General features: G+C 42.1%; 1 protein-coding gene across 1 annotated transcript in view; it reads right to left on the bottom strand.

Moving 5' to 3' along the window:
- The window catches only part of Alg6 (ALG6 alpha-1,3-glucosyltransferase), a 45,891-nt gene that overhangs the window by 18,839 nt on the left and 9,218 nt on the right, over window positions 1-17,834 (bottom strand). The window contains exons 3-10 of the mRNA XM_059254567.1: window positions 13,350-13,439; window positions 12,141-12,229; window positions 9,660-9,742; window positions 8,834-8,898; window positions 6,987-7,172; window positions 6,267-6,402; window positions 4,310-4,395; window positions 1,637-1,721 (exon numbers count right to left, since the gene is read on the bottom strand). Coding sequence (XP_059110550.1) covers window positions 1,637-1,721; window positions 4,310-4,395; window positions 6,267-6,402; window positions 6,987-7,172; window positions 8,834-8,898; window positions 9,660-9,742; window positions 12,141-12,229; window positions 13,350-13,439 — 820 coding nt within the window. The remainder of the gene's footprint in view (window positions 1-1,636; window positions 1,722-4,309; window positions 4,396-6,266; window positions 6,403-6,986; window positions 7,173-8,833; window positions 8,899-9,659; window positions 9,743-12,140; window positions 12,230-13,349; window positions 13,440-17,834) is intronic.

Here is a 17,834-nt window from a genome sequence, read left to right as displayed (position 1 = left end):
GCTTTACACAGGCATGCCATGGCACGTGCACACAAGTGCACACAAACACGCAAGTAAAATCAATGTAAATTTGTTAAGCATGAAAGACAAAAAGGTCAAAGTCTAAAACTGAAAATCAAACAAATTTATTGCAGTGTTTTTAAAAAGTGTGCCCCAATGAGACATAGTAACTGTTTTTGCGAAGTCACCCGGCTACTTGGGGTTTTCAGTATGTGTCTCAGATCTGTGTGTGTGTTTCTAGCTGCTGAAGCACAACTCCTGACTTACACATCCCACACATCCCCTCCGTAAATGTGCTGACACTTCCCACACACATCAGCCATCCACTTCGCTCCATTCTGCTCTGCTGATGTTGGCAAGCAACCTGCACATCACCTGGCCCAGTACAGTAACCTAACTGGAGGCACTCTCACAGTTGTGTCAGATCACATGATGCCCGTCTCAAACCCCCCAAGGGCTTCCTAGTACACATCCAATAAAGCCTGGACCCTTGTGAACTCTGTCTTTCCTAATCCACCAGTTACTGTCTCCTTCACTCCACTTCGCCCAAGCCACTTTTCTTACCCCTTTATTCTTTGAGCAACCCAAATATGTTTCTGTTCTCTCCTCTTCCCAAAATCTGTCTTTGCACATCTCATACAGAAGCCTCTCAACCAAACATCTGACATCTTCTGAAACTTGCCCCATTTTTTACCTTTTCTTCACCTACCCTTAAACACAAGCACACACACAAATACACATTTTAACATCCATTCCTGCTCTCTGTCCTTTCCTAGCTCAAGCTCTCTTCTGCCTTGAGTTTCTTTTCTGCTGTCCAGAAGTTCCAAGCCTTGCCTAGCTTCCCAAATCTGGCTGAAATCCCACTTGCCCAGCAACAGTCTAAAATCCTCCTCCAAGATCTCCACCTTCCCCATCACAACAAAGACTTGATCTGTACCTGACCAAGCATAATGCCAGCGGCTCAACAGCATTAGCTCTTGTTTCTACTGCTGAGGCGAAACACCATGACCAAAGAGCACGCTGGGGAGGAAAGAACTTATCAGGCCTATACTTCAGCATTGCTGTTCATCACTGAAGGAAGTCAGGACAGGAACTCAAAACAGGGCAGGATCCTGGAAGCAGGAGCTGATGCAGAGACCATGGAGAGGTGCTGCTTACTGGCTTGCTCCCCATGGCTTGCTCAGCTTACCTTCTTATAGAACCCAGGATCAGCAGCCCAGGGATGGCACCACCCACCATGGACTGGGCCCTCCCCCATGGATCACTAAATGAGAAAATCCCTTACAGCTGGATCTCATCGCCACAATGAAGGCTCCTTCCTCTGATGACTCTAACTTGTGTCAAATTGACACACAAAACCAGCCAGTACAGATGCGCATGTTATCACCACCTTTGTATTCCCTCAATCGATACAAAGCGGAAACTAAACAGTTCCTGAAGTAAACCAAAGATTCTGATTGCTCAGCCTTATGCCTAATCCAGCACCTGCACAAGGACGGTGTTTAGTGTCGGTCAAATGATCGAGCGTTTTATTTTGCAGCCCAGTCAATCTTACCCCAAAGCAGAAAATACTTAGTGATGTTTTTAAAATGTCAGCTACAGCAAAAACTAAAGTGTAAGAAACATGAGAACTTACCAGAGTCAATCTGAATCCTTTAGAAGAAGGCTGAAGGGTCAGTTTTATACATGCAGGAAGCAGGCTCACAAATGTAAGGCAAAAGCTAAAAAGCAATAAAATGTGTCTTCTGTGACAGAAATCCAGCTAAAACAATTACTTTTTAAAATATAAGGATTATATCATTCATCAATCTAATTTGATCCCAGATTAAACTTTATTATTTATTAAATTTTAAACTAGAACCTAAATAAAGCATACACATTGAAGTATGTATACACTTTTGTACACAATTCTAATATAATACGAAACCAAACAATACTAAGTATTGCATTTGTCATTCCACATTTAATATCATGTATAAAGATATAAAGAACAGAGTTGCAGGTCAGTTAGCAAACACTAGAAAATAAGAAAACACTACCAGGCCTAAGGAAACAACACCGTATTTCCAACACAAATACTCATAAACTTAACTCTCAGGGGAGTCCTGGCCCTCACTCCACAAAAGTTGACAATCTGAGTTTTCAAGTCCAGAAAGAACAAATCATAAGGAGTGAGCAGCTTCTCTTAGTGATGGCTGGGGAGTAGGGAAGAGACAAGGCAGACACAGACACCTCAGTGCTGTGAGAGACAGCTCCCAGAGCCTGAGCACACCTCAGTGCTGTGAGAGACAGCTCCCAGAGCCTGAGCACACCTCAGTGCTGTGAGAGACAGCTCCCAGAGCCTGAGCACACCTCAGTGCTGTGAGAGACAGCTCCCAGAGCCTGAGCACACCTCAGCGCTGTGACAGACAGCTCCCAGAGCCTGAGCACACCTCAGCGCTGTGACAGACAGCTCCCAGAGCCTGAGCACACCTCAGTGCTGTGACAGACAGCTCCCAGAGCCTGAGCACACCTCAGCGCTGTGAGAGACAGCTCCCAGAGCCTGAGCACACCTCAGTGCTGTGAGAGACAGCTCCCAGAGCCTGAGCACACCTCAGTGCTGTGAGAGACAGCTCCCAGAGCCTGAGCACACCTCAGTGCTGTGAGAGACAGCTCCCAGAGCCTGAGCACACCTCAGTGCTGTGAGAGACAGCTCCCAGAGCCTGAGCACACCTCAGTGCTGTGAGAGACAGCTCCCAGAGCCTGAGCACACCTCAGTGCTGTGAGAGACAGCTCCCTGAGCCTGAACACGGTATATATCTCAACACAGAACCTCCTGACTTCCTTACTTTCAGTGGTTCTGTACCCAATGAGCTCACGAGGCTGAACTGAAGTCCCCAGACTCCCTTTTTGTATATTTCCTGTGAGGAAAAAAAGTCTATTCTGAGAGGCGAATGTGGTGATATTTTATCTGTGTACCCCAATAAAGTTTCTCTGAGGATCAGAGGAAAAAGTCAGCCATTATATTAATCACAGAAGTCAGGCAATGGTAGCACATGCCTTTAATCCTATAATTCAGGAGGCAGGGATCTGTCTGGATCTCTGTGAGTTCAAGGCCGCACTGGGAACAGAGCCAGGTGTGGTAGCACACACCTTAAATTCCAACACTAGTTAACCATAAAGGTTTGGAGGTCTGTATAGACAGACAGGAAGTGACAGAGCTGGGCAGGAAGAAGAAGTGATGTAGCTGGACAGAGAAAGCAAATATAACAGAAAGGCATATAGGCGTGGGTATACAGGAAGTAGGTCTCTTTGGAAGCTGAGGGGTCAGTGAGATGACGTTGGCTTGTGGCTTTTCCTATTCCTCTGATCTCTCAGGTTTTCACCTTACTATCTGGCACCGGGATTTTTGTTTAATACGACCATTTAGAAATTGGTCTATAGGCAGAGCCCACAAGAAAGGCAACACCCATCTGCTACTCAAGCAAAGGGGAGTCTGTCCTGGGGCCTGGCAATCAGCTGGAAGCCCCTAAGACAGCTTAGGCCTCCTAATAGCCATGATGGGTCAGGGGCACTTCCTTCTCAAGACACTCCTGATGCCTGCCATGTGGACTTCTGGTTTGCTTAGCCAGACCCCACAACTGCATTATCCAATTCTTGTGATAAGTTCACACACAGAATAATCTCTAACTTGCTCTATTTTGCTGGCTAATGCTGGCTGCACACCTGTGACAATCATGAATTCTTCAAGATAATGTTAACCTATAGTGTATGTTCTAGTTAAAGGAAAAATAAGAAAAATGTTCACATAAAATAATTCAGACTGGGAAGGAGAAGAGGGAGAAGATAAAGATTAGGAGGAGGAGAAGCCAGGCAGTGGTGGCGCTTGCCTTGAATCCCAGCTGGGGAGGCAGAGGCAGGCAGATCTGAGTTGAGGCCAGCCTGGTCTTCAGAGCAAGTACCAAGGACAGACAGGGCTACACAAAAAACCCTGTTTCAAAAAAATAAACATAAAAAAAGGGGGTGGTGAGGAGAAAGAGGAGGAGGACAGAATTGTATTAAGTGGGAAGTCACTAATGACCAGCTCAGATAAATAGCATATTACTGTAATTGGGTTGGGTTTTTTTGAGAAAGGGTTTCTCTGTGTAGCTCTGGCTGTCCTAGAACTCACTTTGTAGACCAGGCTGGCCTCAAACTCACAGAGATCCACCTGCCTCTGCCTCCTGAGTGCTGGGGTTAAAGGCGTGTGCCACCACTGCCCCGCTTACTGTAATATTTTTGAAGGTTAGTTTATAAAGCACTATATCTATATATATATTATGTTAGTTACCTGATTGCTAGCTGAATGTGACGAGGCAAAATGTCCTTAATCTTCAGAAAAACATTAATGCTGCACCAAATATTGGCTACTTTATCCTTAAAAGAGATTTGTTAGTTTTACATTTTGGTATAATTGAAAGAAATATTAAACCCCATGAAGTACAGCCTATAATCTCCAGGTAATAAACTTTAGAGACATGAAACTTTCATTCACATTTATAACAAAGTAGATTAAACTCTTCAAGCAATAAAAATATATACCCACAGCCTCAAGCATTTTTCTTTTTCTTTTTTGAAATACAGATTATATAAAGCATTAGTCAACCATAATCCACATTCTAGTAAACTACTTAATATTTTTCAAAAAGCAGTATATTAAGCAAAAATCCCCCCAAACTTGTAAAATAAATATTAATTACATTTGCACCATTTTATTACAAATGTAACTTTCTGTCACATAATCTAATAGGTCCTAGCAATGACAAGACTAATTGCTAATAAATCAAGAAGCTTTAAAACATTAGCAGTTGGGCTGGGCTCACTCAGAAGGAGATTTGCTATCTCAGCTCCCCAGCTGGTGCCACCCATCCTCTACACAGCTGCAAACATGGCATCAGGAGAGCGTGGCCGCCAGCAGCTGCCCTACCCACTTCCTGGTCAAGACAAGGTCTAGAGTAGCCGCTCCCAACCTGTGGGTCAAACCACCCTTTCACAGGGGTCGCCTAAGGCCACCTGCACATCAGATATTTACAGTACGATTCATAACAGTAGCAAAATCACAGTTATGAAGTAGCAACAAAAATACTGTTATGGTTGGGGGGGTCACAACATGCGGATCTGTATTAAAGAGTCGCTGCATTAGGAAGGTTGAGAACCACTGCTCTGGAGCTTCTGTGGTGGACAAGGAACAGGGGATTGGTGACACACTGAATATGTCTGACACCATTCCATGACTCACCGTCACAGACACCTTCTGAAATGGAAGATACAACAAATAACAGGCAGTCTTTATAGAAAATCAAGCTTTGCTTTGCTATTAAGGTTATCAAGACTTGAAATCATGACTCTGCCACATACTGTGTCTATGAATGTCTGACCTCAGTTTCCTATCTGTACAACAGGGACAAGAGCCATCTTAGAGCTGTGGGGATCATAAGTCATGCAGAAGGGTCTAGCACCTAATGAGTGATGTTAGCAACAATGGAGATACCACCAATCTGTACAGTGACACTGTCCACACACCTCTGCATTCACAACAACACTGTTCAGTCTCTTTCAAAACATTATCCCATCCTCCTGCAAATCCATGGAAAACTATTTTATAGAAATTATGTATTCAAAACTTAGAGATGCTTTCTAATTCTTTTCAAAAGAAATGTTATTCAAAAGCAAATTATCTATAAATATGTTGTCTCTAAGTTTATTAAAAGACCTTTTGTTTCAGAAATAAATGGTTTGTTTAATTTAATTACTAAATCTAAATGATCAAATTATTCATGCAATAAAAGTTTAACCAGAGTGATTAAAGTAGCATTAAATGAAGGATTCTCATTAAAAATTACTGTGGATGAAGGTTATATATTTCATAAGGAATTATGAGATCTTTCTGAGGCAAACAGGATTATCAGCTTAACAAATAATTCTGGCAAACTAAGAAGAGAATGTAAACCAACACGGTGGCAGGCTGGTTAACTTGGTCGCCTCAGCATCCAATGCTCTTTTACTATGGACCAATCTGACTTTTAAAAAAAGTACAACTGAATTATGGACCTAATTATGGCAAAAATATTACCTATTCATAAGGCACTAAAAAATGCCAACTAAGTCAGGGGTGCTATATTGGATTAATAACTGACAGGCTGACTGGAGGAGGAAACGGAAGTTACTGTCCCTGGTATCTCCTCTATGAGCTCCCCAAAGTTAAAAGGGAGGTGCAGTAATAGAAGAAGGTCCATTTGTAAACATACCTCAAACAATCCACGATCAATAGGGAAGAGTCTTCTTAGAACCTGCAGGGCATGTTCCCTTTCTGTAAAGAAGGGCAACCAACACAGAAGGAAGGAAGCCACGACAGTACAGGCTATCTTAATCAACGACTCAAACCTAGAACAAAGAGCGGAGATGAGCAGTAAGACAGAGAAAGGCTAACAACTCTTGAAAAAAGTGATGTGACTATCATTCAATACAATAACCGCAAATATAACAGCACTGTCAATCGATACTATCAATAAAGATTTAAGATGGGAATCCACTCACAACACAGCTGAAATTTTCACAACTGTTAAAAGACTCATTTTTCCAGCCAAAGACCCACCACTATCATAATTAGCATTTAGCTTGGCTGTCATTGCTACAGGCATGAAGGGATGCAGCCATGAAGAAAAATGTCAAGCAGGAGTATTTTTAATAAGTGCATAGCATGATAAGCTCTAAAGTGATAGCACTCCACAGGAGTACTCTGGAAAACTGGCCCAGACTGCCTCCGAAGTGTACATGGATCCAAACAGTCCAGTAGTTACGAGGATTTGCAAGGATACAGAACATGGCTCAATAACTTTCCTCCATTCATCCATGCATGGCCAACACATTTATAAGAAAGCACCTAAACCAAAGACCACCTTCCTCCAGATAAGTATGCAAAAAAATTCTCTAAAAATTTTTAATTCTGTGCTCTAAGAGTCACTTACCCCTTTCCTTTGAGGCCTTTTTTAAAACACTTGCCAAGTAAAAAGCAAAAAAATGGCAGGGAATGGTAGAGCTCCATCTGTTTATAATTTAGAGCTAAGCAAAATGCCAATGACCCTAGCAGGTCCCAGTCACAAGATACTCCAAGAACACCCCACAAAGCAAAACCAAGACTCACAGAATTATATCTGTCCCTGTGTCAAGGAAATTAGCTCAGTAATTAAGCCACAGAGCTTGCATTTTGTAAACATATTTCTTGTGTGATTAAAAACAACATGTAAACTAAAAGCTTACTTCTAAATATAAGCTGAAAATATTAAAGGGATAAAAATGTATACAAAGCAGGCTCAAATATATTGTCTGCTGTTAAACAGCAATGTGTAAAGGTTTAAAGGAGTTACAAGTACAGATAACATAGTTTTTTGTTTTTTTTTTTTGGTTTTTCGAGACAGGGTTTCTCTGTGTAGCTTTGCGCCTTTCCTGGGACTCACTTGGTAGCCCAGGCTGGCCTCGAACTCACAGAGATCTGCCTGGCTCTGCCTCCCGAGTGCTGGGATTAAAGGCGTGCGCCACCACCGCCCGGCCAGACAACATAATTTTGTTTCTGTTAAACTACTTCACAATATTATAATAATATTCCAAATCTGTAGAATAAAACCACTCTGGCAGCAAGTTCAACACCGACAACAAAATTGCTGTTGTCACTGTATGCTTCTGTCAATCAGGTAAGAATCAAAAGAAAAAGAGGAGTAGGAAGAGAAAGAAAATCTTAATTAGAAATTCAAAATATGCCTAACAAAACAAATGGAATTTAACAGAGGTGTTAATGGTAAAGACAGAGTAATTTCCTAGAAGGCACAAAACAGAAAGGAAACCTGCAGAAGAGGGAAATAAAAACTCTAACACCTGAAGAAAGCTCAGCATGCACATGGCACCTCACAACTGTCTGTAAATTCAGTTCCAGGGGATCCAACATTCTTACACAGACATGCACACAGACATGCACACAGGCAAAACACCAGTGCATATAAAATAAAAATAAATTATACAAAAAAAAAAAAAAATAAGGGGAAAAAATGTTGGATATCTTTAATACCAGGACTGGAGAGGCAGAGGCAGGTGGATCTCTATGAGTTTAAGGCCAGTCTGGTCTACAGCAAATTCCAGGATAGCCAGAGCTGTACAGAGTTACTCTGTCCCCCCCCCAAAAAAAAGTAAATAAAATTAAAATTAAAAATAATAAGGAAAGAATACATAATTGTTTAAAAAAATATATCCCCACAAAATTGCATAACTCAGAAACTTGAAGACTTTAATTCACCACACCAGACTTTTATCAACTGAAAAGAGTTCATATAAGTATATATGACAATAGAGGAAGGCAGTGCTACGTGCTGATGGGCCATGTCGCTCTATATGCTGTGAATGTGTTGCTCTGATTGGCTGATAAATAAAATGCTGAATGGCCAGTAGTCAGGCAGGAAGGTGGGAGATAAACAGACAAGGAGAATTCTGGGAAGAAGAAGGCTGAGTCAGGAGTCACCAGCCAGACACAGAGGAAGCAAAATGTGAAAGCAGAACTGAGAAAAGGTACCAAGCCACGTGGCTACACATAAATAAGAATTATGGGTTAATTTAAGTGTAAGAGCTAGTCAGTAATAAGCTTGAGCTAACGGCCATACAGATCGTAAATAATATAAGCCTCTGTGTGTTTACTTGGGGGACGCAAGTGGCAGAGATTTGTCCTGACCACAGGCCAGGAGGGACACAGGAAAACTTCAGCTACAACGTGCAGTGAGCCTAGATCATAATATATAACTGATTTCATTTCCAATTTAATAAAGGATACTGAAAATGCCCATAGTCGATAAGAATAAGACCTGGATACAGCAATATGCATAATGCACTAGCGATCTGTAAAGAAAAGTATGGTAGATAAAGAGGTCATTATTATAGCGGAGTGACGAGCACTGTACATCCAGCATGCAGGGAACATCCATCTTCCTGAGGCATTGTCCTTCCTTATTCAAAATATTCCATTTTCAAGAGACACCTGTTAAGACACTAAAGTTTTCATGGAGGCAAAAGAAAATACTTTAATAAAAAGTAAAATTACTGAAAAAGTTCAGTTGTTTTGTTGAGTCACACTATGTAGCTCTGGGTGTCCCGAAACTCACTATGTAGGCCAGGCTGTCCTCAAGCTCATAAAGATGCACCTGACTCTGCCTCCCAGAATGCTGGAATTAAAGGCACCCTTGTCATCATACCCATTTAATCAAATGACTGGCTATCTAATCATTCAATGTAAAATTCTCAAGAAAGGATGCTTGATAATGACTATGAACAGACACACACACTTTCCAACATGCCCTTTAGTCAAGTGCTTGTCCCCAGCCAGCTCAGAACTCTGATTTACAAGCTTAGCAATAAGTCCAGCATGGCATGGGTCAACAGTACAGTACTTCTGAAGTTCAATGCATTCTGTTATGACTAGAGCACACTTAAAGTAATTATTGTAAGTTAAACTATTGTTTCTAAATGAAAATTAATAAGTAGAAGACAAAATATTCATTATCCTATCTACTCCCAAAGAGCGGGGCTTCCTTAAAGTTGGTACTTAGTACGCTAGTAATAAACATTTCAGAGATGAAATGTCAGACAGCTTTAAAACTTACCTTTCTCTTAGGTGAGATTTCTCTTAAGGAGTAACAGTACAAAAGCACAGCTGGGATGTAAATGAGCAGATCAGCAACGAAAACTGCAAACAAGCAAATACAATGCGTCCATCAGGCTCTCCACCAACCACCTTCCTCCGCAGCCTTGACTGACAACTGTGTCAACACTACCTGCAAGTCCCTACACAACTAGCCCTTTGCATTCCCTCTGCTTATAAAGGCCGCATCCCAAGACGCTTCTCTGACTTTAATACACGTAATCAACGAGATGAGGACCCGCAGTCACACTCTTGCAGCTCAGACTTGAGCATCAAATGAACGCTCAGAGCACAGGAAGACAGTCTGGTCTCTTGTATCTGCACACTCAAAGTGTTCTGCTCAGAACAGCTCCAAGGAGAATCTTTACTGCTGCTATTTATAAAAACATACAAACTTTTACTAGTCGATGCATATAAAGAGTTAGAGAGAGCCTAGCAGTGTCTCATGAACATTATTTTTTTTATCCATCAGCAGGATGCAGCATGAGGATGAGGCCCGGGGCTTCATATGAGTTCCAAACCAGTCATGATAGAAGAGATGGCAGGACTCTCTCAAAGGAAAAAAAAAAGAGCTTGAGAGGCCTGGGTAAGCAAGAAACTAGAAATACACACATCGTGTATGAGTGTGTGTCTGTGTGTACATAAGAAGGGATGGTACGAGACAAAAGAATAGGGACAGGGGCTGGGCGGTGGTGGCGCATGCCTTTAATCCCAGCACTCGGGAGGCAGAGCCAGGCGGATCTCTGTGAGTTCGAGGCCAGCCTGGTCTACCAAATGAGTTCTAGGAAAGGCGCAAAGCTTCACAGAGAAACCCTGTCTCGAAAAACCAAAAAAAAAAAAAAAAAAAGAATAGGGACAGGGACAAAACAGAGAAACAGCAATGTATAATTCCTTGTTGTACAGTCGTTTTAGAACAACAACAACAACAAATTCTCCAACAGGACAACATTGCTGTCCCAAAAGTCTGTTATCCTGCACAAGGAAGGCACTTTTATCGTTGGGCACTCTCTGAACTAGAATGGGCTTTAACCAGTGTGACTCTCGGGGATGCAGATATCAGTGTGGGTGCTGAGAACCATGGAACGAACATGCCAAAGAAAGAAAACAGTGGAAAGTCCTGGAAGAAGGAGAGACGAGCAAAAGGGCAGACAAACAGAAGCTATCTCCTGGATGATATTCCATAAGAGGTGAACAGTAAAGACAACAGAGAGTCCTTGGGTTAATTAACAACAAAAGGTGCAAATCAGAATTAAATCTTAGCTCTATAATGCTTTTAAAGAAATCAAAGCTTACTACTTTCAACCTAGAGCAGTGCATAATAATACTCTATAAACACTGATGACAGGCTGGGGGTGTAGCTCAGTGGGAAGGCTTGACTAGCATTTTAAGTCCCTTTGTTCAGTCCCCAGCACCACTCAAAAAGAGAGGAGGAGAGCCTGGCGGTGGCACACGCCTTTAATCCCAGCATTCAGGAGGCTGAGCCAGGCGAATCTTTGTGAGTTCAAGGCCAGCCTGGTCTACAGAGCAAGATCCAGGACAGGCACCAAAACTACACACAGAAATCCTCTCTCCAAAAACCAAAGAGGGGAAAAAAAGAGAGAGGAGGGAGTGTTTGAGTGGGTTGTTTAATGTACAAACACCACAATGTATGAAGCCCCACTCTAAGGACGGCTTTAAGAACAGTGAAGGAACCTGGGATTAGGATACTAAAGCAGCAGCGTAAACAAGTACAACTTCAGTTCCTAACTAACTGACATTTGAGCCTCGGTAGTTTCCTCAGCTTAAAATAAGGGTAAGATCTCCCAGATGCTATAGGGTTCTCTCCCACTGTTGCCAGTGGATATCATCCAAACAGTGGGCTCATATCTTTGGTTTTTGTGCAGTCATTGTCGTATTGTAGTCCTAAGACTCATTATAGTGTATTTTTGATATTTTTGAAATGTGTTAAATTTTTTAGTTCAATAATATGAGCCAGAGCATGTTGCAGCAAATCTATTGTTTGTAAAAAATAATAGCAATAAATAAAATAAAATGGAAAAAAAAATAAGGGTAAGAATATTCATTGCATCATGGAATCAAGTGAGATAATCGATGTGAAACACAGACTTATTCCTTTACTCTTGGTTTAAAGCTTACATATACTTTTAGTCTTACAGCATACATACACATATATGCATAATTATACAATTTTAAAACCATTAGAACAGTAGCCAGGCATGGTGGCACACACCTTTAATCTCAGAACTCAGGAGGCAGAGAAAGGCAGACCTCTGTGAGTTCAAGGCTGGCCTGGTCTACATAGTGAGTTCTAGGACAGCCAGGGCTACACAGTGAGACACTGTCTCAAAAACAAACAAAAAAAGAATAATAACGCTATTTTATCAATTTATCCAAATTGTTTTTAAAAAACACATTTTTGAGCCCATACCAACTGCTCTTTTACCTGTGGTACGCATGAAGAGCTTGTGCGCTTGACTCTCATATCCACGTGATATGTGCAGAGCAACCCAGTCGGGATTTATAAACTCTGCCCTGCAAATCAAAGCATACATACATGCACTTTATTCTTCTTGGTTTTAGTAAGAAGGGCACCTGAGAACATAGACTCTAAGAGTTGGCTGCTGCTGTTAATAGGGTCAATACTGAAGCTCTTCTCCTTGTATTTAATCGTGTAAAATTCACTGAGGATACAAAACAGTATCTCATCTACCTTGCCCATCTTCCAATAAAACCATGTAATACGCAGATGTCTGACTCTTGTCATCCTAGTATAAAAAATAATCTGATATCACATTTCATTATTAAAAACATACTTCACTTAGAACCTCTTCAGTTACCAATACAACTGGCTATAATAAACATTATCGGTCATAAATTTCCCATAAAATTCAGCCATTATTATTGATAAATCTAGTTTTCAATCATATTATAATATCCTGAACACTACAAAGTATAACTAACCATCATGTTTAGGAACTTAATTTCAACCCATTATTAAAATATGAAACAGTTAAATGTTGAAATAATAAACCACGGAAAATGAGCTCAGGAGACACCGTGAAGATGTTTCTCAAATGTCCGCTGACACATGAAGTCTATGAGGAATGTGCTCCAGCAGTGAACAGGGTCCCCACCAAACACAAGTCCTCGTCTAGAAAGCACTTCATTTGTTTATTTTTTTTAAAGGAGGCATGCCTATCCTACAAGTTTCTACCTTAGCAGATCAGTTAAGAAGGCCATTTGGCAACACTCAGGAGGCAGAGGCAGGCAGAGCTCTGAGTCTGAGGCCAGCCTGGCCTACAGAGTGAGTTCTAGAACTGCCAGGGATGCACAGGGAAATGGGGGTGGGGGGGTGGGGGACTGGAACTACAGTTTTCATTACTTGGCTACTATGCAGAAAAATTAAAGCTTTCTTGTATTACACTGCTCAGCAGTCATGTGCAGTTGCTAACTGCTCTACTCCAAAACAAATCTAAGTTCTGCATTCTTTCTTGCCTGTACACCACAAACACTACAGAAATGTTCAAAATCTGATAGTGGCTCTTAAATTTGTCATATGATCGAAGCTACAAGCAATCACACTTACATAAACCAGATCACACTGTGTCTAAGGGCATAAATATTCAGTTCTATTTTAAAAAGAGAAACTCACACATATGCACATAAGAGACTATGATAGGCTGTAAGAGGTGGGTAATCCAGTCCCCAGTACTGTAAATTGTTGTCACTGCTGTTAAAATACCTGGAAAAATAAAAAGCACAATTCCATTACCAATATTCGAGACGTAATTTAATATCTCATGCCATTTAATTAAAATTAAGCTTAATGGTTTGACTAATTAAGGCATTAATAATTACTCTATGACATCAAATACAAACAGGGATGCCCCAGGTGCCTAGGACTTAATTCTTAGCAGACTTAGTAAATTAATTATACTCATACAACAAAATATATGCAACAAGGACAATTTGTTTCTGATACTATAACAAATTAGAAAAACGGCATTTTTAAAGCATAATTTAAAAAATACAAAGCCAGTTTCAAAGAACGCAAGAAGATACAGTACGGTGATATTTTATTTGTACGGAAATGTGATTTTATTTGTATGTTAATAAATAAAGTTGCCTGGGGATCAGAGCTGATAGCAAGCCATAGCAGAAGTCTGGCAGTGGTAGCACACGCCCTTAATCCCGATCACATGACAGCCAGATTTCTGTGTGTTCAAGGATACCACCAGCATGGAGACACACGCCTTTAATCTCAATAGCAATCATAGAAGACCTGGAGGTCTGTATAAATGGGCAGTGATGAGGAGGTCATGTGGTTTGGTTTACAACCAATGAGAAGGCAGAACAGAAAGTCTATAAAAAGACAGATACACAGGAAGTAGCGCTCTTGTTGAGAGGAAGGACAGCAGCAGCAGCGAAGGGTAAGCTCAGCTCTCAGCTACTTTTAACTTGGGCTTTTAACTCTGCAATTGGCTCTGTGTTTCTTATTTAATAAGACTGTTCATCTACAATACAGCTTATGGAAAGAGGAAGACTTCATGGAGTCAGCAGGCTTGATGAAGATTTTGAAAACAATTTAGCTGCATATATAATTTAGTCCTACTACAGAAAAGATTCTGTGAAGCAATGGGAAAAACCTGTCTAGAGTCCATAAATGTGCTCAGCTCCTCCAGTTACAGTTATGAAGGAATTATAAAAAGCCACTGTGTCTCTAAAAGGAAAACTAAGCTTATATAAACATATTTCTTAGTTATGTCCTTTATAGATAAGCAACTTCTTCCATCCACTTTACTCTCAGTCTCAGGAGCAATTTCCAATAATGCAGAGCAAACTGCATCACCCCCAAATAACTGCTCATCATCTTGTTTCAAATGGGTCACAAGCTCTCACTTCTCCAACATGAAGACTTAAGTTAGTACTCAACAAGGTTCTCATCAAGAGGGGGGATCTAGCCCACCTGAGTTGAGCTGTTGGCAATTGATGGCTGCTAGGGAAGGGAGGGTCAGATGTCTGGTAGGGTGCCGTGCTCAACAGGTGGCCCTCCCCCCATAAACATGCTGGCAGCAGTAACTGGATTCAGTGGGTTACAAAAGGAAGACATGAAGTTGGAAGGAGACTGAGGCAGAGAGGTATCTGGGAGAAGCTGGAGTGGGGGGAGGTAAATATGATCAAAATACATATATGATATTCTCAAAGAATGTATTTAAAGTGTATTTAAAGGGATCTCCATCAAGTAATTGATTGTTCACACCCGGATTTGCTCTTCTTTAAATATAGCGTGTACAGAGCTGAGGATTAGTAAAATGTTCGAAGCCTACTAGAGAGCTGAATGACATGGGTGGGGGCACTGTGGTACAGTACGGCTGAGGGCAGTCGGAGGTTCCGGCAGAAACATCCACAGGAGCATCCTGAGTCCTTGTGTGGCTGGCACCAGAAGCTAGAAATCAGTGTCTTCTCCTCATGAGCTGCAGGCCAGGCCCTCTGCACAGCCTGAATCTGCCAGGAAAAAATGGTGCACAAGGGCTCGGTTCTCTAGGAAGGGTTGTCTGATGCCAGGCACCAACTGTGTTACTTCCAAATTCACACCACTGGAAGGCACACCGCACAACGCTTCGCTGCGTCTGCCTCACAGCGCTGTTCAAGCACTCAGTTAAACAAGTGAAGCTGTCAAGTCACTGCTTGGCAGAACCTAAGTTCTTAGCAGTAGTTCTAATTTGCCATTAACCACCAAACTACTGGGATGGATACAGCAACAGGAAGTCACTGAGTCACTGAAGATTACTTTTGACCAAAACAAGTTGATGTGGTTTCCAGCTTATAAAGAAAAGCTAATTTTCGTTTACTTGAACCTTGAAATTCACTGGAGATGAGTGAAAGAGGCGCTGAAGTGACAGTGAGCTGTAAAAATGCAAAGACTTCTGCTATGGCAAGAAGGTAATGTTAAGACTGCACTCCCCACTCTTAGGGTAATTCTTAAGAGGGAGCCTGCTCCTAGGCACAGGCCTGTAATCACAGCCACTCAGATAAGGCAACAGAATTACCATTCAAGGCCAGCCTGGACTACACCGTGGGACTGTTTAAAAGGGGGAAAGAAAAAGAAAAAAGAAGCCTGGAAGATGGCTGTGTAGCTCTGCAGCTTGGTGGTCCAGTCCTTGCCTAGCATGCAGTGTGGTGGTTTGAATAAAAGTGGCTCCCATATTAATCCCAGCACTCAGGAGACAGAGACAAGTGGATCTCTGTGAGTTCAAGGCCAGCCTGCTCTACAAAGTGAGTTCCAGGACAGCCAGAGCTGCTATGCAGAGAAACTCTGTCTTGAAAAACCAAACCAAAACAAAATAAATAAATAAATAGAATGGCTCCCCTAGGCTTATATATTTCATGCTTAGTCATCAGGAAGTGGAACTCTGATAAGATTAGAAGGATTAGGTGTGGTCTTGTTGGAGTAGATGTGAACTCACTGGAGGAAGTGTGCTCAATGGGGGTGGGCTTTTAAGTTTCAGAAGCCCATGCTAGGCCCAGTTCTCTTTCTGCCCGCAGATCAGGATGTAGCTCTGAGCTACTGCTCCATCTTCTCTCATATGTGGATCCTAAATTTTAATTCTCACATATACATACAGATATGAAGGTGTAGGTGAAGAAATTAGAAAGGGGACCATGAAAGGAGAAAAGATCTTAAGGGGTTGAGAAGAGGGAAAGGACTAATGGGGGGCTAGAGATACAGCTCATCAGTTAAGGTGTATGTATTGCCCTTGGACAGGACCAGTGTTTGGTTCCCAGCACCCATATCCAGAGGCTCACGAGTGCCTTTAACTCTAGCTCCAGGGGATCCAACGTCAGCCTCTGGACTCAACTACATACATGCCCACACACAGGCATACAAAAAAAAATTAAAGTCCTTTTAAAAGAAGGGGCCATAGAATATGTAAGACATGGGAGCAGAGAGGGGGTTCTTGGTTGGGGAGAAAGGGAACCAGGAAGAGTGAGCGAGAGAAGAGAAGGGAGTGGGCGAGGGTGATAAGAACAAAGCATGTGTGGAAATGCCTTAATAAAACCCTTACTCACTGCATGTGGTGGCGCACGCCTTTAGCCCCAGCACTGGGGAGGCAGAGGCAGGCGGATCTCTGAGTTCGAGGCCAGCCTGGTCTACAAAATGAGTTCCTGGACAGCCAGGGCTACACAGAGAAACCCTGTCTCAAAAAACAAAAACAAACAAAAAAGCCCTTGCTGACCCAGTGAAATATGGAGACAGTTACTTCCACTCTGCTAGAAGAGAGAGTTAATCAGTCTGCAGAGGTGGAGCCAACAGTGACCTGGGAGCTGAACTCAGGCAGTCTGCACGGCACCTACACTCTTCCCGTTTTAACATCACTAAGGTCCCGAAGAGACACTCCGGGACACCTCCAGGCAGATGTGCACACAACATGAAGGTGAATTACCACTGCTTCAGTGGTTGAGAATAACAGCAATCTCTACGATGTTCTGAGTTCTACAAAGCAGGAGATCCATACAAACCATACCATGAAACCACTGATGGTAGAGTGATTTTCTTTACACTACAGGGAGAGCTATAGTAATAAGACCACATAAGAAAGGACAAATGAACATTCCTTCCTTAGGGAGATGTTCACAAGGGTCTGCATCGTGCCAGGACCCACACTAGATGCAGAGTACTCTAGGTGGCCAAGGGACAGAAGTAAATTTTTCAGTTGAAAACAAATTCAAATCTCCTTTTTATTCCTTTTCAGCGCCACACATATAGCCAGTTACTACTGCCAAGACGTTTCTGTTTTTAGCTAGAGCTGATGTCACAGTAAGCTTTAGTGAGAAAGGTACGGGTGAGGGAACAGGGCAAAACACTGTCCGCTTCTGCCGCCGTTTCAGCTTGCATCTATCCAGAGGGGCTTCCCAGATACACAGTGTTCTTGCACCAAACCTCGAGGTTAGGGCTGGCAAGATGGCTCAGTGGGTAAACTCGCTTGTCCGGAGGTCTGGCTCTCCGGGTTTGATCCCTGGGACCTGTGTAAATGTGGACGGAGAAAACCAATTCCACATGTCCGCTGACCACCACAGGCACACGGTGACATGAGTGCACCCCCATATCATCACACAGGATGAGAAGAAATAAAAT

The sequence above is a fragment of the Peromyscus eremicus genome, chromosome 2 (genome assembly GCF_949786415.1).
Source record: "Peromyscus eremicus chromosome 2, PerEre_H2_v1, whole genome shotgun sequence".
NCBI classification, from domain to species: Eukaryota; Metazoa; Chordata; class Mammalia; order Rodentia; family Cricetidae; genus Peromyscus; species Peromyscus eremicus.
Note: the sequence above shows the minus strand (reverse complement) of the source record. Positions and strands in the feature narration are given on the sequence as shown.